This window comes from Lithobates pipiens, unplaced genomic scaffold, assembly GCF_037356315.1.
Source record: "Lithobates pipiens isolate NorthernLeopardFrog02 unplaced genomic scaffold, aLitPip1_a1.2 Scaffold_8, whole genome shotgun sequence".
Classification (NCBI taxonomy): domain Eukaryota; kingdom Metazoa; phylum Chordata; class Amphibia; order Anura; family Ranidae; genus Lithobates; species Lithobates pipiens.
The window spans coordinates 179744685-179766424 of NW_027507903.1; the positions used below are offsets into that span (position 1 = coordinate 179744685).

Consider the following 21740-nt stretch of genomic DNA (forward strand, 5'->3'; position numbering starts at 1 on the left):
TTTCCCGCCGCCGAGACAGACCGAGCAAGCGCTGCTGAAAAAGACCAAGCCGACTTGCTCGGCTCCGCTCGTAGTCCCGCCTCCCTGCTGTTTCTCTAGCGAGCGCTGCCGAAAAAGACCGAGCCGTCTGTACTGTGTATTCGGCTGGGCTCCGCTCGCAGTCCCGCCCTATAATAGGGATAGTGTAAGATTCTTGGATTTGACGATAATGCTAACTATAGAGGATCATGTGAGAACTAAACTATCGTAAAAATACGGCAACAAACATTTTATTACATGCAGGTAGTTACCATCCGAAATCCCTAATTAAAAATATACTCAATGGCTAATATTTAGGGGCACGCCACCACTGTATGGATCAGTTGGACTTTGAGAAGGAAGCAAAAGTTAGGGGCTACAATAATAAGTGGCTTACAAAGGCATATAATAGAGCCAGGGGCAGTACAAGCGAGCCTTATTTTCAAACAGGAGATGGATAATAAAAGGTGCAGATTCTACCAGACTGTCTACAATAGTCTCAGAAGGTGGATGCGGGGAGGGACATTTGCACCACACACTGGCACCTTCTGAGAGAGGACACTTCAGTGAGTAAATTTATCTCACAGAGACCACAGTTGGTATACGGGGGGCTCACTCAATGGGTGACCACCTAATACACAGTGATATTTCATGGAAAGCCTCACAACAGTCAACGAGGGCGGGTATGACCAGATGTGGTACCTGTGAGTTATGCAGCTAAATGATCAAGGGCGATATTCTACATCTACCAATAGTTAGATTATTGAGATGCAGACACAAGGTCCCCTGTAATACCTCAAGAGTGGTATAAGTTATTGTTTGCTCCTGTAAGTCGTTTTATATCGGCAAAACCACCAGGCCGGTATGGAAACGATTTCAGGAGCATATTTATGAGATTGATAAATATCATCTAAAAGCACCTTTGGCAAGACATGTATGCCCACAGCACAATAGAGATCCCAGTTGTCTAAAATGTTGGGTCTTGGAGGTTATACCTTGGGACCGAAGATGGAATAATTTCGATCAAAGAGTTCTCCAATGTGAAACCAGATGGATTTGGGAACTGGAAGCTATGAATGCACGTAGCCTGAACAAGAGTTTAAACTTTGTGCCCTTCCTTAACCACTTCAGCCCTGGAAGGATTGGCCTCCTTCCTGACCAGGCCATTTTTTGTGATACGGCAATGCATCGCTTTAACAAAATGTATGTACTTTTTCCCCCACAAATACAGATTTCTTTTGGTGGTATTTGGTCACCTCTGCGGTTTTTATTTTTTGTGCTATAAAGAAAAAAAATAGTAATTTTTTTAGTTTAGGCCGATATATATTCGACATATTTTTGGTAGGGGAAAAAATAAATAAATATCGCAATAAGCGTATATTGAAAAGTTATGTCTACAAAATGGGGGATAATTTTATGTCATTTTTATTATTTTTACTAGTACAGCAATCTGATTTTTATCAGGGCTGCGACATTGCGACGGACAGATTGGACACTTCTGACACTATTTTGGGACCATTGACATTTATACAGCGCTAAAAATAGCCACCGATTACTGTATAAATGTCACTGGCAGAGAAGGAGTTAACACTAGGGAGTTCTCAAAGGGTTAACCGTGTTCCCTAGGTGTATTGTAACTGTAGGGGGATGAACACATATGTCTCCTCTCCCCTGAGAGAACCGGGATTTGTGTGTTTATACACACACAAATTCCCATTCTCGTTCTGTCACGGACATCACACCCGTCAGGCATGCGCATTGGCTCCGTTTGGTGCCATTGCAGCCATTAATAGAGCTGAATGAGACACATGGCAGGGAAGTTCATTCCAAACTCAGCCTCTGACGCAGCCGGCGGTTATCAGCGAAACCGGTCAGGCACTTTCCCCCTCCAACTCTCAATTTCAAACATATGAAAAATTTAAGCTTATAGATGGGACTTTTTTCAGATGACTGAAGGATTTTCTGCTTGCACAAAAACTAATAAGTATCTCCTTTTCACATATATGTGACTGTTGAAGCATTTGAGTGAGCTGCTATCTGCTATTCATCTTTCAGCGAAAGGACTATCTATTCACATGGATAATCCACTATGTGCTATTCATTACTAATCAATCACACTTCTCTATGGTGTGAGGGAGGTTTCCCCAAGTTACAACCATCTTCACTGAGAACCTCCTCTGGACCACCATAGATGATGCCATTATCTACTCGTTCAGGAGAGGTTGTAAAAACGTCCCGTGTACATTAAGCCTAAAAGAATTTATAGACTGGTTTTGCTAAAATACCTGCTTGGAATGAGAAGCTGGTCTTCACCAAGGGGTAAAGCAATCTGGAATTTTTCCAACAGCTTAAAGTACTGAGACATGTAATTTTTAGGAAACTTTCTTTTATTGGAAAGAAATTTCTCCACATCTACACAATGAATAATTCCTTTGGGATATTTCTGACACCCATCAACTTTAACGGTCAAAATCTGAATAAATGCAAGAGAAAGGTATTAATAAAAAAAAAAAAAAAAATGGCATACATACATATATTTGTGCGCCATGCTAGTTTTGCAGTTATTACTTTAAGGCCTGTCTCAAACTGATGCAATTTCAGATGTGACTTGGGTCATACTGAATCGTAAGACAATGGAAATAACTTTGCTTCCAAAGATGCTTATTCACATCAATGAAGCGCAGCTATGAATGCAACTTTGGGGAAAGGTTCTGTGCTACTTGGGTTTGATGCGGTGCAATTTTGTGGTCTATAGACTTCAATTGAAGCGCAACAAAATTGCATCTACATGTGTTCTTTTGCATGCAATTTGTGGGTGTTCTTAAAGGTGACATTCACCTTTGGAACATGTTACATCCTTATTTAGGATCTTCTCCCCACACTCTCTGTCAGAATCTAAAATTAACACGTCCGCACAAGGCTCCGCCAACACAGCCACATCATTCATTCACAAAGTAATGTCAATGAATGAACTACAAGTACCATCAACCTCTGTGGCTTGTAGTTCTCAATGAACTGCAAGGGTGCTGGTGAGTGTTCTCATAGCCCATTGATTCTCCCTGCCATTCAGTAATGGTGTCTGCACATATTGGATGTATGGACAGACAGTGTACTGGAAGTCTGCAGGATCTAAGCATTGTTGATCGCAGGTGCAATGCCTTAAAGGCTGCAGAGTAAAAATAAATGAACTTTTTTTTGGTCCGCAAAAAGATGTGCATTTATTATTTTTTTGTAAAAGGTGAACTTGGCCATCCCCATGGCAACGTGCCGCTACACCACCCCCATATTGAGGGCATGTGGCCTGAAATAGTTGGGTTGGGGTGGGGGGCACCACACTTTTTTTTTTTAACTTAACAACTGATAACATTGCTGCTGCAGGTGCCAGATCCCCAACAACCAATGACGAATCGCAGTTGTAAAACACCCATTAACCACTTCACCTCTAGATGATTTACCCCCCTTCGTGACCAGGCCATTCTTTGTGATATGGCATTATGTTAATTGAATTGGCCATTGCATGGTTGTACAAAACTGTACCCAAATAAAATTTATGCTATTTTTTTCAAAATAGAGCTTTATTTGGGTGGTATTTGATCACCACTGCGTTTTTTTTAGATTTTTGCACTATAAACAAAAAAAAGACAATTTTTGAAAAAAAGAAAATAAATAAAAAAAAAAGAAAAAACATTTATTTTACTTTCTGCTACACACAACCAATAAAAATATTTCTTCATAAATTTAGGCCAATATAACACGTTTTTGGTATATAAAAAAAAAAAATCCCAATAAGCGTATAATGATTGGTTTACGCTTATGTTATAGTATCTAAAAACTATGGGATATATTTATGGAATTTTTTTTTTACTAGTAATGGCGGCAATCAGCATCTTATAGCAGGACTGTGTTACTGAGGTAGACAATGGGACACTGACACTTTTGACACATTGCAGGAACCAGTGACACTAATACAGTGTTAAAAATATGCACTGCACTAAGAACACTGGCTGTGAAGGGGATAAACATCTAGAGCGATCAGAGGGTTAACTGTGTGCCTAGCCAGTGTTTATGTGTACTGTATGTGGTGCTTTTACTTGGGCAAGAGATGGAGTCTAGCCCATCAGGAACACAGAATCCATCCCTTCTCCCCTGTCAGAGCGGCGATCTGCCTGGTTTACATAAGCAGATCCCAGTTCTGTGTGTATTACCAAGGACCGGTGGGTGCCGGCAGACAGAGTGCCTGGCACCCGCAGGTCGGCTTCTGCTGTGAATATTCACAGCAGAAGCGGGCCACCGGCAGCATGCACGTGCCCCCTGCAGATTGAAGTGCAGAATTATACTATATATATGTGTGTGTGTGTGTGTGTGTGTGTGTGTGTGTGTGTGTGTGTGTGTGTGTGTGTGTGTGTGTGTGTGTATATATATATATATACACACACATACATACATACATACATACACACACACGTGACTTTCCAAAGGAGAGCCACCCTTTAGTAGTAAAACTGCTATGGGGGACAGACAGGAAGTGGTTAAAAACATATCACAAACGTACCAAGCTGCACTGCAGCTTCACTACAAAATCGCATTGAAAAACGGATTAAAAATAATAATAAAAAAAAATGAAATTGCACTGCACTAGTGTGAACCTAGCCTAAGAGTTAAAGCAAGCTACTGCAATGCATTACCTGTGCCATGATTTTACAAAGCCACTGAGGATCAACAAAATAAAGGTCTTGAAGTTGAAGAGCGGGGTCCTCGAAATGCAATAACACCCCTATGAAAATATAAACAAGTACAATATTAATGAACCATGCTTCATGATGAGCCTAAATCACATCATAAAGCACTCAAGTTGCATGCAATAGTGCACCACAAGTTGCACTTAGATTCAAACCTAAAATAAGAACAAAATCACATAAAATAAAAAAACATTTATCAAAGTACAATTATGATAATAAAAACATAGCACAATAGAGCAGGTAAAACCACTTTGTAATAAAAAAACTATTTAATTGCACTGACATAAAAGTGATAGCGCAATACCATGTCCTGCCAACAGATAGACATTACCTCTAATTAAGAAGCTGGCAGTAGGATAGAAAGCAATCAGAATGGATAATCAAAGGTGGATACTGGAGAAACCATAAGGAAGCATCCCAACGTGAATCCAAAGACGGGACACAGATCTCATTATGAGGTGATACAGTGCCTCCACTAAACTAACATGTTGGCCTCCATAATTATCAAATGGAAGCCGGTTTGACACAACCAAGACTCTTCCAAGAGCTGGTCCCCTGGCCAAATTGAGCAATCAAGGGAGAAAGGCCTTAGTAAGAGAGGTGACCAAAAATCCGATGGTTACTCTGAGCTCCAGAAATCCTGTGTGGAGATGGGACAAAGTTCCAGGAGGACAACCATCACTTCAGCTCTCCCTCCACTCATCTTAGCTACACGGAAGCCACTACTCACACATGAAAGGCCACTTGAAGTTTGCAAAAAAAAATTTCCATTTGAGAATTATGGAGGCCACTGTGCTTTTGGGAACCTTCAGTGCAGCAGAATTTTTTCGTAGCCTTCCCAAGATCTGTGCCTCATAATAATCCGGTCTCTAATCTTTACAGGCAGCTCCTTTGACCTCATGGCTCATTGTTCTGATACAGTATGCATTGTCAGATGTAAGGCCTTTTATAGAGAGCTGTGTGTCTTTCAAAATGGGAGTATGCTATAGGCCCCCTAACCTGAGGGAGGAAGGGGAGACAGATCTGCTATCACAATTTGGATTATCAGCAAGGGAAATGTTACCATAACGGTCTATTCCCCTCTATATAGAGTGTGGTTTACCATATCTGTACATTTTAGAGGAGTGGAGATACATCCATGAAACATGTCTAGCTACATTGGATGCTACAGTGATATCTATTACGTCCTGATGTCATCAATATCAACTCAGTACTTTTTTTTTATACTATGTGATTATAGACACAGGTACCAGGTATGCTGCCTTAGGCACTTGCAGGCCATACTACTGCTCTACATACCATCTATTATTTATATATGCATCTTGATTGATGCGTTTTTATATATACCTTGATATTATCATAAACATATCTTGTGCCAAATAGATGTACATGTATGTATATATGAATTTATCCTGTATCATATATTGTTATGAATTCAATTAAATACTTTTTCTACCTCTACATCCGCACTTCAGCCGCTTCCTTTTAAACTCCCAACCTCCTTTTAAATTTACCTGATACCGGGATGGAGGCACTAACCCATGCCTCATTTAAAGTCCCAAACTGTTTCTTATTTAAATCCTCAAGACACATCACAGGAAGCACCTCTATGGTTAACAGGATAGAATTACAATTAGACTTAGGAAACCTAACATTAATAAATCACCGGGACCAGATGGCTTGCACCTGAGGGTACTTGGGAAACTAAGTCAAGTAATTGCCGGACCATTGTTCCTAAATTTTACTGACAGTCTACTGACTGTAATGGTACCAGCCGATTGCAGAAAAGCCAATGTAGAATCAATATTTAAAAATGGCCCAAAATACATCCCTGGGAATTACAGACCAGTTAGCCTAACATCAATAGTATGTAAACTCTTGAAGGGGATGATAAGGGACTATATACAAGATTATTTTAGCAATGAGAACGGTATCATTAGCAGTAATCAGCATGGATTCATGAAGAATCGTTCTTGCCAAACCAATCTAATAATCATCTATGAGGAGGTGAGTTCCCAGCTAGATAAAGGAAGGCCCGTAGACGTGGTGTATCTGCATTTTGCAAAAGCATTTGACACAGTTCCCCATAAATGTTTACTGTACAAAATAAGGTCCCTTGGCATGGACCACAAGATGAGTACATGGATTGAAAACTGGCTACAAGGAGGAGTTCAGAGGGTGGTGATAAATGGGAGTATTCAGAATGGCCAAGAGTGGGTAGTGAGTTCCTCCAGGGTTCTGTGTTGTGACCAATCTTATTTAATTTGTTCATAAATGACCTGGAGGATGGGGTAAACCGTTCAATCTCTGTATTTGTGGAAGATACTAAGCTAAGCAGGGTAATAACTTCTCTGCAGGATGTGGAAACCTTGCAAAAAGATCTGAACAAATTAATGGGGTGGGCAACTACATGGCAAATGAGATTCAATGTAGAAAAATGTAAAATAATGCATTTGGGTGGCAAAAATAGGAATGCAATCTATACACTGGGGGGAGAACCTCAGGGGGAATCTAGGATGGAAAAGGACCTGGGAGTCCTAGTAGACGATAGGCTCAGCAATTGCATGCAATGCCAAGCTGCTGCTAACAAAGCAAATAGAAAATTGCCATGTCTTAAAAAAGGGGAACAAGAGATAAAATGATAATTCTCCCGCTCTACAAGACTCTGCCTGATGAAGGAGCACGTATGCTCAGAACGCGTGCGCAACGACGTCATCACAGCGCGACCCCGAACGATCCATCAGCTGACCCCCGTGACGCTGCAATACCGAGCCGGAGACGCTGGGAACCACCGACGCCCACCGGACGAGAATCCACAGCCAAAGAGGACAGCTTCCCACCGGGAACCCTGTGATGTACCTGATGACCATATAAATGATGTGCCTGATTTACTCCAATAGAGAGTGAGTGGATTACCTTGTGAATAAATACCTGTGTTTTATTATACTGCACTTAGGTTGGTGCTGTTTTTTTCTGTTTGTATACCTGAGCTAAATTTTAAGTGTTGTTGCAAAGGCTAATACTTAAGCCAATGTGATATTTCATTTTTTTTATTTTTTTTTTATAAAGTCACAGACATTTCTAAAATTCTGTTTTCGCTTTGTCATTATGGGGTACTGAGTGTTTAACCACTTCAGCACTGGAAGGATTTACTCCCTTAGTGACCAGGCCATTTTTGCACTGTGTCGCTTTAACTGGCAATTACGCAGTCATGCGACATTGTACCCAAACAAAATTGACGTCCCTTTTTCCTGCAAATAGAGCTTTCTATTGGTGGTATTTTATCAGCTCTGCGGTTTTACATTTTTGCACTATAAACAAAAAAACGACAAATTTGAAAAAAATTAAATATACCAATTTTTTTTTTTTTTTTAAAGCGATTTTTTTCCCTCAGTTTAGGCTGATGTGTATTCTTCAACATATTTTTGGCAATAAAAAAATCGCAATAAGCATATATTGATTGGTTTGCGCAAAAGTTATAGCATCTACAAAATAAGGGAGATTTATGGCATTTTTATAATTTTTTTTCACTAGTAATGGCGGTGATCAGTGATTTTTATCGGGATTGCGACATTATAGTGGGCAGATCGGACACTTTTGACCATTGGCATTTATACAGCGAACAATGCTATAAAAATGCACTGATTACTGTGTAAATGTCACTGGTAGGGAAAGGGGTTAATACTAGGGGGCCATCAAGGGGTTAACAGAGTTCCCTAGGGAGTGATTCTGTGGGGGAAGGGGACTGACTGGGTGAGGGGACCGATTGTTGTTCACCCGACAGCACGGAGATCTGTCTGTTTACATTGACAGATCTTCGTTTCTGTCTCTGTGTGGACCGATCTGGACCGCCGGGCACGTGCTTTGGCCCAAGAGACACGCCCCATAGTGGTCAAAAGACAAACCGACATCTGTTTGCCCAGGGGAGTCAACCTGCGGCAGTACAACTGCGGCAGATGGTCAGGAAGGGGTTAACTGACAATTACAAATAGAGCTTTCTTTTAGTGGTATTTGGTCATCTCTGTGGTTATATTTTGCATTATAAACAAAAAAAAAATTTTTTTTTTTTACTTTTTGCTACAATAAATATCCCAAAATTAAAAAAAGAAAAAAAATGTCATCAGTTTAGGCCAATATGTATTCTTCTACATATATTTGGTGAAAAAATTGCAACAACAGTATAGTGATTGGTTTGCACAAAATTTATAGCATCTACAAAATAGGGAATAGATTTATGGCATTTTTATTATTCTTTTTTTTTTTACTAGTAATGATCAACAGTTTTTAGCAGGACTGCAACGGACAGATCTGAAACTTTTATGGGACCAGTGACATTATTACAGTGATCAGAGCTAAAAATAGCCACTGGTCACTGTATAAATGACACTGGCAGGGAAATTGTTAACACTAGGGGGCGATCACGGGGTTAAGTGTGTCCTAGGGAGATGTTTCTAACTGTAGGTGGAGTGGACTGACTGGGAGTAGAGAGAGATCACTGTTCCTGATCACAAGGAACAGACAAATTCTCTCTGCTTCCCTGTCTGAAAGTGGATCCAATTTGTTTACACTGGCAAATCATCATTCTTGCTCTCTGTGGAGCGATCACGGGTGGCTGTTGCCTCCTATAGCCATTGTACGGTGCGCCGTACCAGTACGGCAATTTGTGCAATAAAGCCACTCTGCCGCATATCTGCGGTGGCTGGTCGGCAAGTAGTTAAGGAGCAAAAAAAATGGCTAAAAACTGTAGTATAAGGCTGCAACATAATAAAATTGAAAAAAGGGGGTCTGGATACTATATGAATGCACTGTACATGAATCGCTCATGATCAGAGCTTACAAGTAAGTACAATATTTTATACACAAAATTTCAGACTGAAAACGTCCCCTGGCCAAATTCCTTTTGGAATGTATAGTGTTTGCCCTGACCCATTACTACCCTTTTTAGAGGGCTTTCTAGTTATATTTACAAATTTATGACAAAACTATGTGGGTGGGGTTTGCCCCTAGTTATGTGTATCTCTTCATAGGATATTGGAAAGATTTGTACATTTGGGAGAAGAACTACTTTGGAGCAAACTGCACCCCTTGTATTGACTACTTCGATAATATTTTGGTTCTCTGTAAAGGTCCTGCCATTCTCATCACAGATTTAGTCACATATTGCAATAATTATCCAGGTGTACACTTTACTTATGTCACAGATCACCAACAGGAGGAAAATGTTACCTCCATGGCAGCAGTTGTCAGACTAAATGGATACACGAGCTTCCTTTCAGCCAATTCTGTAGATTACTTAGGAATGCTCTAGCCATCAAATTTATCTTGCACACTCCACATAACTACTTCTGCTCTACAGCATTTTTTTTATTTTATTTTGTGCACACTGTGTTCTTTTTTGGCCTGGTGTCCTACTCCTGTAGATGGCACTATAACCCTCTGGTGAAGAACAGAAGAGCTGTATCAGTCAATGGACATTATGATTGTTATTTTGATAGCCATTAGGAGTGAAGCCTCCCTCTGCTGTGCATTTAGTGCTACTAGCTTCAAGCTCTCATAGAGCGGACAAGCATTTGTCAGCTCTAAATTTTCATTCAGCTCTGTGACAATTCTGACAGCTCAGCTGGTCTTTGCCTTGTTCTGGCATTTCCCTTGCCCTGGTCCTTTGACAATATGAGGCACGTTTGGGCACCATTTTATGATCTATAAGAGCCTATATAAAAGCTCACAGTAGCGCAATCTCTCCACTCTGATGAATGGGCATAAACCCCAACATGTTAGTTTAGTGGAGATTCTGCATCACTTCATACACAGGCTCCGTTTCCTAGCCGATTATTGCTTTATATGCTTGCATAGTTGCCATCCTTATGGTTTCTTTAGTATCCACTTCAGATTAACCATCCTCATTGCTTTTTCTCACACCACATTTTCTCTTTTTCAACCCACCATAACCTGTCGAGACCTGGACTCCACTAGAACTCTGAAGGTATGCTGTGGTATCTAGCACCAAGCTTTCAGTGGAAAGTGATTTAAGTCCTGTAAGTTGCAAGGTGGGCCTTTATTAATCAGTCTTGTTTTTGCAGCACATTTCACAGGTGCTCATTTGGATGGGGTTAAGGAGAATTCGGAAGCCAAGTTGACACCTCCCCTTTTATTGTCCTGTGGCCCAGTTCCGATGTTCATGTGCCCATTGTAGGTGCTTTTGGCTGGGGACACAAGTCAGCATGGGCAGCCTAATTGGTCTATGGCTATGCAGCCCCATACACAAAAAACTGTGATACACTGTATGCTCTGACAAGCCAGCACTCATTCCCCACATGCATCAATGAGCCGTGGCTGCCCATGACATGTCCTTCCTTGGACCACTTGTCCAATAAGTACATTTTATAAAAATTCAATTTAGATAAATTCTCTTTAGTTCAGAAAGTACAAAGCAAAGTATACCAGAAAAGCTGATGGTACATTCCACTGAAATTATATTACCATTATTAGGCTGTTACTGTCTAAATTTTCAATTCTACCTTCTCAAGAAAATTATTACATTAGGAGTGCATTACCAGACTCATTTAAAAAATGAACTGCATGTGGAAGTTCATTTTCATCCAAATGCAACTGGTTTTCCTCTACGATTTCCAACATCCTTTTTCGGCTGACTACAGGGAATGCAGCGGGGACATTCTTTCGTTCAATAAGTATTCTCTTCTCAAGTTCAAGGTAACTGTCTGGAATAAGCTGCCCCAGAACTGGCTGGTCTCTGATCTGTACAAAAAAATAGGTAATGGATTAAAATAAACGACTCTACTTGTAGAAGTTATCATGTATGTCTGATTCCTAAGTATTGCAAACATTACATGTTTATTTTGAAATGAAAACCATGCAAAACGAGTGCAGAGGTATAAGCAGCATTTATGATACAAACCTAAGGATTGACGTTTTACAAAATGTAGCAGTTAAGCTAATACGTTATAATATTTCCAATAATTATCCCTTCTAGCTATACTAAAATCAGCATTTGTTGGTGAAATGTGGCACTTCTAGATGTTTATTTGATAATAATCTGTGTTAGACGCTTTTGCTGGAAAAAAGAAACAGAAAAAAAAAAAAAATGTCCATTTGAAATATCCCATGAAATTGTACATGCAAGTTTTTCAGAATATAAAATCTGTGCACTGTAAAGGTATAATGCACCAGATTTTAACTAAGAAATGAACACAAACTTCTGGAATCATCCCTATGATACCCCTTTCTTATGCCCTATTGAAAATGCTGAACTTGCCAGATCTCTAAACACCTGTGACTGACGTAATTTAAACCGTGAAAGATTTGTGGGTCGCCAAACCAAATGGAATCCCACAATTGGGGGCACTGCATTGTTAGAATGCATATTTATTTACCTGCAAAGTGAAAGGCTGAGGCTACATACATGCTTGAAGTGACCATGTCAGGAGGTTAAAAAAAAAAAAGACAAAAGCAGTAACCTGAGAAGAAGGCAGCAGTAAATTTTTCTTGGCCTGTTTGCTAAAATTTCAATCTGTAGTAGAGCTCTGGCACAAATTAAATTTTACTCATCTGCCTGGTTGAAAATGGGTCCCTAATCCGCTAACCATTAGTGACAGCAGGACACTGTAGTGATGAAGCACAATGTAAATTCAGCAATCACCATTGTTTCTCTGGATGAAATCCTAGACTAGTGCTCAGACAGGCTGCCCTAGGAGATCCTACTGCAGCATGGGTCTCTGTGCTAATTTAATCCATTCCCTGTCTTCAATGTAATCCAAAATAGTCATATGCTGTGAGTGCCCTTGAAGTATCATCTTTAAAGTAATATTGGACATACGATGTAGGGGTAGGCCAGAAAAACCACAGTGGCGAGCACAGGATGTTCTTCACACCCCCAAAAGTGAGGGATAGGAAAGTTACTGAGCTTTGTTACATAGTAACTTTTCAACAAACAGGCGACAAGACAGTATAATGCCAGTGTGATTGTGTTAAAGCAGTAGTAAAACCGCTAATGTTTTTTTTTTACCACCTGCAAAGCAAAAGGCATAATGAGCTAGTATGCACCGCATACTAGCTCATTATGAAATACTTACCTTAGAACGAGGCCCCGACATCTGGCCCGATTCACGCCGAGGGAGCGGACATGCTCCCTCGGCGTTTCTTCTGGGTATCGCGGCTCCGACGCTGTGAGTGGCCAGAGCCGCGATATAGTCACTCCCGCACATCCCCTTGTGCGCATGTGCATACCGAGGGGAATATCTCCTAAACCGTACAGGTTTAGGAGATATTTTTTTTACCTATAGGTAAGCCTTATTATGGGCTTTCCTGTAGGTAAAAGTAAAAAAAATGAGTATACAACCGCTATAACCTTCTAACAGGGTCAGTTTAGAGCCATTCAAAAACAAAAAAAAGGAAATCTAGGTAACAGATGTTTTCAAATGCAAGGATATCTGACCAATTTACCATAAATATTTAAATATACCTGCAGATAAAACTATAATAAAATGTTTTAAAGCTTAAATACACAGTTCAATGTTATATATAGGAGCAGTTTTACCTGCCAATAAATTTAATTTTGTCAATGCATTTCTGAGATTTACACAGCCCTACCTAGGCATCAGAATCAAGAGTCTTCTTCCTGCAAGTCCCAGCTCATATACATCAAAGTCTCACACGGATAGACCAACTGCTTTTGCCATCCTGCTGATAGAGCCTGGTGTCAGTCCTCCAGCATTTCCTCCATCAGCCTTGTACAGACCAAACTCTTCCCTGGCTGCATAGCCTCTCACCCGTCACACACCATTCTGTAGATCCATGAATATGAGGTAGTTGTTCCATTGCTTGTAGTACACAGGCATGTCAAGCAGAAATGCTGGAGAAATACTCATAGTAAGGCTTGATCGGCAAGGTGGCAGAAGCAAGTCTGAGTGATGCTTGAAACACATTTGACCTAGGACTGCAGGTGATGCACTTATACTAGATGTGGTTCCTGTGATCTATTTGGCAGAATTGGGGATATACCCCTCTAAGTAACTAAAGCGTTTTTGGAAAAAATACTGGCTAACGGATTACTATGCTGTAAGTCTGGATTTGCAGGAAGAAGACTCTTGGTTCTGGCTCCAATGTGAATACAGGATTAAGATTGTGGGATTAGAGCCTGACTCTTTGGGTGTGCATGAGGATAAAAGAGTTCTTATTCTTGTGTTGAATTATCCAGATGTTGATGTGACTATGCCAGCAGCTCCAAACAGAACCTATTACCTTTTACGGTTAGACAATTAAGCAGTAATGCTAGGCCAACTCCCTGGTCCCAGCCTGTAACTGGACACTGCATGAGAAGCAGCAGCTTACACCTCTGTTCACACTGCTCTCTCCACATTAGAGCATGTTACTGGTCAACGCTTTTCCTTGCATCAAACCTAAGTGGCTCCTAGTGTTGCCCCTGATGCTGCCAGTCCGAGTGCTGGTTTACACTCCAATTACAAGGGCTGACGGCCAAGCCAGATTCAAAAATACTCCTACTAGCTGTATTTAATAATACATTACTGTGTTTTAATGAACACATACAGTGGCTATAAAAAGTCTACACACCTCTATTAAAATGTCGGGTTTTTGTGATGTAAAACAAATGAGACAAAGATAATTTCAGAACTTTTTCCACCTTTAATGTGACCTGTAAACTGAACTCAGTTGAAAAACAAACTGAAATCTTTTATGTGGAGGGGAGGGAGGTAAAAATAAAAAAATGTGGTTGTATAAGTGATAATAAAGTTCAGTTGTTCTAGTAGCTCTTTGACATTTACCTTGGTCACATCCTACAGCAACTGCCATGGTCCGCAGAAAGCTTCCAAAGCATCAGATGGATCATTGTTAACCACTTGACCACTGGGCACTTAAACACCCTTAATAACCAGACCAATTTTCAGCTTTCGGTGCTCTCACATTTTGAATGACAATTACTCAGTCATGCAACACTGGACCTATATGAAATTTTTGTCCTTTTTTTCACACAAATGGAGCTTTCTTTTGGTGGTATTTAATCACCGCTGGGTTTTTTATTTTTTGCGCTATAAAAGAAAAAATACAGAAAATTCTGTAAAAAAATGAATTTTTCTGTGTTTCTGTTATAAAATTTAGCAGATTAGTAATTTTTTCTTCAAAATTTATACTACTACATATCTTTGGTAAAAATAAGTACAAATTGGTGGATATTATTTGGTCTTTGTGAAAGTTATAGAGTCCACAAGCTATGGTGCCAATATCTGAAAATTGATCACACCTGAAGTACTGACGGCCTATTTGAATTCTTGAGACCCTAACATGCCAGAAAAGTACAAATACCCCCCAAATGACCCCTTTTTGGAAAGAAGACATTCCAAGGTATTTAGTAAGAGGCATTATGAGTTTTTTGAAGTTGTCATTTTTTTCCCACAATTCTTTGCAAAATCAAGATTTTTTTTACTTTTTTTTTTTTTTTTCACAAAATTGTCATATTATCAGTTTATTTCTCACACAGCATATGCATACCACAAATTACACCCCAATACACATTCTGCTATTACTCCCGAGTACGGTGATACCACATGTGTGAGACTTTTACACAGTGTGGCCACATACAGAGGCCCAACATGCATGGAGCACCATCAGGCGTTCTGGAGCACCCAGGACAATTCTGACATTTCTCTCCTACATGTAAAAATCATCATTTATTTGCTAGAAAATTACATCGAATCCCAAAACATTATATATGTTTTTTTTTAGCAAATACCCTGGAGAATACAATGGTGGTCGTTGCAACTTTTTATCTCGCACGGTATTTGCGCAGCAATTTTTCGAATGCTTTTTTTTGGAAAAAAAACAGTTTTGTGCTTAACCACTTCCCACCCGGGCAATGCATATATACGGCCGGGTGGGAGCCGTCTACTCCTGATAGGACGTTCCTGAACGTCATTCAGAAGTAGCGGGATCGCGCGTGCAGCGGCGCGATCCCGATGTGCTCGTGTCACCCGGACACGGCACATCTGAGATCGGCAGGAGGGCTCTGTGATTGGCCCTCCTGATCACATGACGGCCGTGTCCAATCACGGCCGTCATGTGATGTAAACAAACAGCCGGTTGCTAGGCAATCGGCTCTCCTCTCCTCACACGGAAGTCATCGCGGAGGAGAGGAGAGCAGAACGCTGCAGCCGGCTGATGATCAGTGAGTATGGGCTGCTTTTTACAGCTTTTTACTCACTGATCATCAGTCTAGTGTCAACACACAACACACCACACAGTACAAACACAGTCCCCACATATGTCCCCAAACCACACATGTCCCCAAAACATACATGTCCCCAAATAATAAAAACACATGTCCCTAATAATAAAAACATGTCCCCCACATATGTCCCACTAAAATCACATGTCCCAATGATTATCTGCACACATATGTACGTGATCACCTGCACACACATGTACATGATCATTTGCGTACATATGTTCGTGATCACACAAACCAATTATTATACAGTTAACGGATTTTTTTTTACCAAAAACATGTAGCAGAATACATTTTGGCTTAAATTTATGACAAAATTTGATTTTATTGGATTTCTTTTCAAATAGAAAAAAGAAAATATTGTTTTTTTTCCAAATTTCCGCATTTTTTGCGCTTATATCGCAAAAAATAAAAAACGGAGTCGTGAATAAATAACACCAAAATAAAGCTCTATTTGTGCGAACAAAATGATAACAATACGGTACAGTGTAGCATGACCGCGCAATTGTCACTGAAAGCGCTAGAGCGATGAAAGCTGAAAATTGGGCTGGGAAGGAAGGGGGTGAAAGTGCCCTGTATTGTAGTGGTTAAAAAAAAAAAAAAAAAAAAAAAAAAAAAAAAAAAAAAACACAGTAAAGTTAGCCCAATTTTTGCATAATGTGAAAGATGAAGTTACACTGAGTAAATCGATACCTAACATGTCACTCTTCAAAATTGCACAGGCTCGTGGAATGGCGCCAAACGTCGCTATTTAAAAAAGACGATTTAATTTTTTTTTACTGGTTATATGTTTTGAGTTACAGAGGAGGTCTAGGGCTAGAATTATTGCTCTCACTCTGACGTTCGCAGCGATACCTCACATGTGTGGTTTGAGCACCATTTTCATATGTGCGCGGGACTTACGTATGCGTTCGCTTCTGCATGCGAGCACATGGGGACAGGGGCGCTTTAAAAAAAAAAAAATGTATTGTTCATTTTACTTTATTTATTTTAGTTTGACATTTTTTTCCCCCCAAAAATTTTTTTGGATCACTTTTATTCCTATTACAAGGAATGTAAACATCCCTTGTAATAGGAATATGGCATGACAGGTCCTCTTTACAGTGAGATATGGGGTCAATAAGACCCCGCATCTCACCTCTAAGCTGGGAAGCCTGAAAAAAAAAAAAAAAAGATTCTGGATTTGATCGTATGGGCGAGTAGGTAGAAGCACAGGAGGGCAGCGGGGGGGGGGGGGTGTCTATGGCTGGGTATTGCAGGGTATCACCGACTATGGCTGGGTATGGCTGGGTATCTCAGAGTATGGCGTTGCAGAGTATTGCGTTGCAGAGTATTGCAGGATATTGGAGGGTGTTGCAGAGCATTGCAGTGTTGCACAGTATTGGCGGGTGTTGCAGAGCATTGCAGAGTGTTGCAGGGTATTGGTGGGTGTTGCAGAGCATTGCAGAGTGTTGCAGGGTATTGGCGGGTGTTGCAGAGCATTGCAGAGTGTTGCAGGGTATTGGTGGGTGTTGCAGAGCATTGCAGAGTGTTGCAGGGTATTGGCGGGTGTTGCAGAGCATTGCAGAGTGTTGGCGGGTGTTGCAGGGTATTGCAGAGTGTTGCAGGGTATTGCAGAGTAATGCAGAGTATTGCAGGGTATAGCAGAGTATTGCAGAGTATTGCAGAGTATTGCAGAGTATTGCAGTGTAATGCAGAGTATTGCAGTGTAATGCAGAGTATTGCAGTGTAATGCAGAGTATTGCAGTGTATTGCAGAGTATTGCAGGGTATTGCAGGGTATTGCAGGGTATTGCAGAGTATTGCAGGGTATTGCAGGGTATTGCAGAGTAATGCAGAGTAATGCAGAGTGTTGCATGGTATTGCAGAGTAATGGCAGGGTATTGCAGAGTAATGCAGAGTAATGGCAGGGAATTGAGGGGTTAATTTTCGGTGAGCAGAGATGTGGGCACTGCAGATGCAGCCCACATCGCTGCTGACACTGATCTCTTCCCCCTCCGCTGTTCCGATCGGTACAGAGAGGGGGAGGGAGGAACCGGCGTCATAACATGACGCCGGTTTGTTTACAAGTGATCACTCCGTCATTTGACGGAGCGATCACGTGGTAAACGGCCGCTATGAGCGGCCGTTTACCGTGATCCGTGATGCTCTCGAGTGCGCGCCCCAGGGGGCGCGCGAGAGCGGAATTCTGGGAGGCCGTCATATGACGGCCTCCCAGAGATAAGAAACCGCCCTGTAGCCGTCATTTGGCTATAGGGCGGTTTTTAAGTGGTTAAAAGGTATCAGTCCGGTACAAAAGAATTTCCAAGGCATTAGATATACCATGAAACACAGTGATGACAGTCATCATCAAGTGGAGAAAATATGGCAAAACAAAATATTGCAAATAAAAGTTGGCAAATATTGCCAAGTCAAGATGTGCTATGCTGATAAGACTCATACCCAAAAAGACTGAGTGCTACAATAAAATCAAAAGGTGCTTCAACAAATTATTAGATTAATGTTGTGCACACTTATGCAACCATATTATTTTATTTTTTTATTTTTGCTTCCCTCCACCTAAAAGTTTTCAGTTCGCTGTTCAACTGAGCTGTACAGTTTATAGGTCACATTAAATATTTCTGAAATAATTTATATCACAGAAACCTGACATTTAAACAGGAGTGTGTAGACTTTTTCTATCCACTGTAGCTGGGTTAGTTGGTGTTTTATATCTTCCTAGAATCTAACTTTAATAATGAAATCCTAAAGACATTACTTTGAAGTTTAAACATTCTTTAATGATGGACTTCCTAAGCTTCACCAAAGCATCGGAATCTTCAGTAGCATCCACAAAGTGATAATCTTGCACAGAGGGAAGCTCCCGTTGGTTACACAGTTCCACTTTTATTTTGTTTATGCAGGCTTTTCGTTGTTTCTCATCTGAAACATCTAGGTGTGTTCCCACAAGAATAACAGGAGAAGATGAAGCACGAGCCTGAAAGGAGTTAGAACAAAAAACGTTTAAAAACATGACAGAAACACCCACATATAACTAAACACGTTAGAACATTACTGAAATATTAATGGCTGAATATGCAGCAAAGTATATGTAAACCCTAAAAAAGATGTATATCTGGTAAAATAAAACCTACAATGTCAAACCCAATCAGAATTTATAAAGGTTAGGTACAACATCCCTACACTGATGCTATCATCGAAAATACACTATGGTATTGGCATGGGACTTTTAAGGCACAGCATTCTTTAGTTTGCTTATATTTGTTAAAAAAACATCAATATATATATTTTGTGTTACATAACAAGAGTACATAATAGTAAAATATCAAAAATTATAAAAAGAAAAAAAAAAAAGTCAACATTAGTATTACAATATGTTCACATGTACAGTAGTCTTTACGGCTCAAGGTGTTTGTTATGCGCAGGATGTTTTTGTTTTTTCTTACCTGCAAGGTAAAGCCATAATGTGCTAGTTTGCATCTCATACTAGCACATTATGTGAAACTTGCCTGAAAACAAAGCATTCCAGTGATGCGGTCATCGCTGGAGGCTGCTTTCATCTTCGTCAATAGGTTTTTATTGTTTTGTGATAGGAACCTTATCTGTTTTCCACAATCTTGTTATACTTAGTCTTGCAGACCCAGAGTTGTTTATACCATCTGGGTCTGTAAAGTCCATAGGTAGGTATGGGAGAGCTGGGCTTAGTTTATTACATTTATATATTTATCCACATCCCGGTTTAGATCCCATATTGCAGCATTGATTACACTGCACCTTGTGGGAACATTCCGCCCCCTGTATGGATTGGCCGTATTAGAGTCAAGGGGGTGGGATTTACATGGCTGCGCTCCCTTATAAAGTGTAGGGTGTAGTAAGATGGCACCGCTACTGAAGATGTCTATGATGAAACGCATACGGCACCACCACGCACACTACGCTACCAATGGGAATCAAAGCTAGTGAGTCGAAAGCAGTTAAAGCGCATGCTGCATATCCACAGCTTGGGTTCCCTTTGCTACCCATCAATTAGAGCTGTTTTATGAGTAAGAACACCTATGCTAGATGGACTTTTTTTTTATACTTGCTTTTTATATTTGATTTTTTAAATATTTTTAATAAAATGAATATTTTTTGGATACTACACTATGGGAGACAATTTCTCTTTTCCATGAGAAACATAATTGTATATATCTGCCATTGCCTGGAAATCCAAGGAACGCTCGAGAGACTGCAGATGCTGGAATCTGGGAATGGGGATATTTATTATAGCAGAAAGTAAAAATTATTGGTTTGCTTTCAAAATTGTCGCTCTTTTTTTGTTTATAGAGCAAAAAAAAAAGCTCTATTTGTGAGAAAAAAAGGATGCAAATTTTGTTTTGGTACAGTATTGCATGACTACGCAATTGTCATTTAAAGCGACACAGTGCCAAATTGTACAACGACTCTAGTCAGGAAGGGGGTAAAATCTTCCGGGGCTGAAGTGGTTAAAAGTTCCTCCAACCTTCTAAACCTTCCCCCCCCCCCCCCCAACAGATCTGCACACTCCCGATTTAGGTGCAGTTCATCTCTGCTGCAAACCCAGTAAACAATCACAAAGTCGGCCCAGTTTTCCATGAACCCAAAACTGTCCTCCTTGTACCAGTTTATCAGCCACTTGTTTAACTCTTGAAGCTCCAGCTGCCTCTCTGGTGTGGTTCATGGTACCTCAGAGGTCCTTTAGCACTTAAGTGCCTGGAATCTGTTTTAAAAATGTGCCATCTTTCTCTTGGCCTTTTGTACTAATACTTTGTACCAATATGTACTGCCTCCTGTAAGTGGCAATATGACCCAATTAGTCTCTGGATCCTTTGTACCTCAATGAATGTTTAATCCCTTCCCGCCGAGCGTACGCAGATGTGCGTACTCGGCTTCCGGGGGATATACCGGATGATGCACGCACCTGCAGGCATCATAACGGTGCCGTTTTTCACAGCGGGCGATTGGCAATCCAGCATTAACAACCGTTGCGGCTAAAAGCCGCGCAGCTGTTATGCTGGAGGAGCGGTAGGGGACGTCCCACCCTCCCGCCGTGGTTACCGGTGCTCACGCTCAGTCGGGAGCACCGATTCACGATCCGATGGCTCCGGCTGCTGGGCAGGGACTGGGATGAAGCCGTAAGCGGCTTCATTCCAGTCTCCTAATAGTAAACACAGAAGCGACGTCACGACGTCACTTCCCGTTTACTCAGCTGCCAATGGCGCCGGTTTAAAAAAATATACAGTATTCAGAATCACCGTTTTCAATGATCTGAATACATTGAAGTGTAAAGGAGGTGATCGACCCCCGACCCCTCCATAAAGAGTACCTGTCACCACCTATTACTGTCACAAGGGATATTTACATTCCTTGTGACAGCAATAAAAGTAATCAAATGTATTATAATTTTTTTTTAAACAATTTATTCATTTTAAAATAAAAAATTTTTTTTTTAAAGTACCCGCCGTCCCCGCGAGCTCGCGAAGCAAAGAAAACGCATATAGAAGTCGCGCCCGCATATGTAAACGGTGTTCAAATCACACATGTGAGGTATCGCCACGATCGTCAGAGTGAGAGCAATAATTCTAGCACTAGACCTCCTCTGTTTAAAATTTAAAGCGTCGCCTATTGAGATTTTTAGGTACCGTACTTTGTCGTCATTCCACGAGTGCGTGCAATTATAAGGTGTGACATATTTGGTATCTATTTACT

At 40.6% G+C, this 21740-nt stretch overlaps 1 protein-coding gene across 3 annotated transcripts in view; it reads right to left on the reverse strand.

The window, feature by feature from the left end:
* Positions 1–21740, reverse strand: part of LRRK2 (leucine rich repeat kinase 2) — a 474491-nt gene that overhangs the window by 139211 nt on the left and 313540 nt on the right. For all 3 annotated transcript variants that reach the window (XM_077468371.1, XM_077468370.1, XM_077468372.1), the window contains 4 exons: positions 18772–18990; positions 11312–11513; positions 4704–4792; positions 2304–2491 (listed from right to left, as the gene is read on the reverse strand). In XM_077468371.1, coding sequence (XP_077324497.1) covers positions 2304–2491; positions 4704–4792; positions 11312–11513; positions 18772–18990 — 698 coding nt within the window. The remainder of the gene's footprint in view (positions 1–2303; positions 2492–4703; positions 4793–11311; positions 11514–18771; positions 18991–21740) is intronic.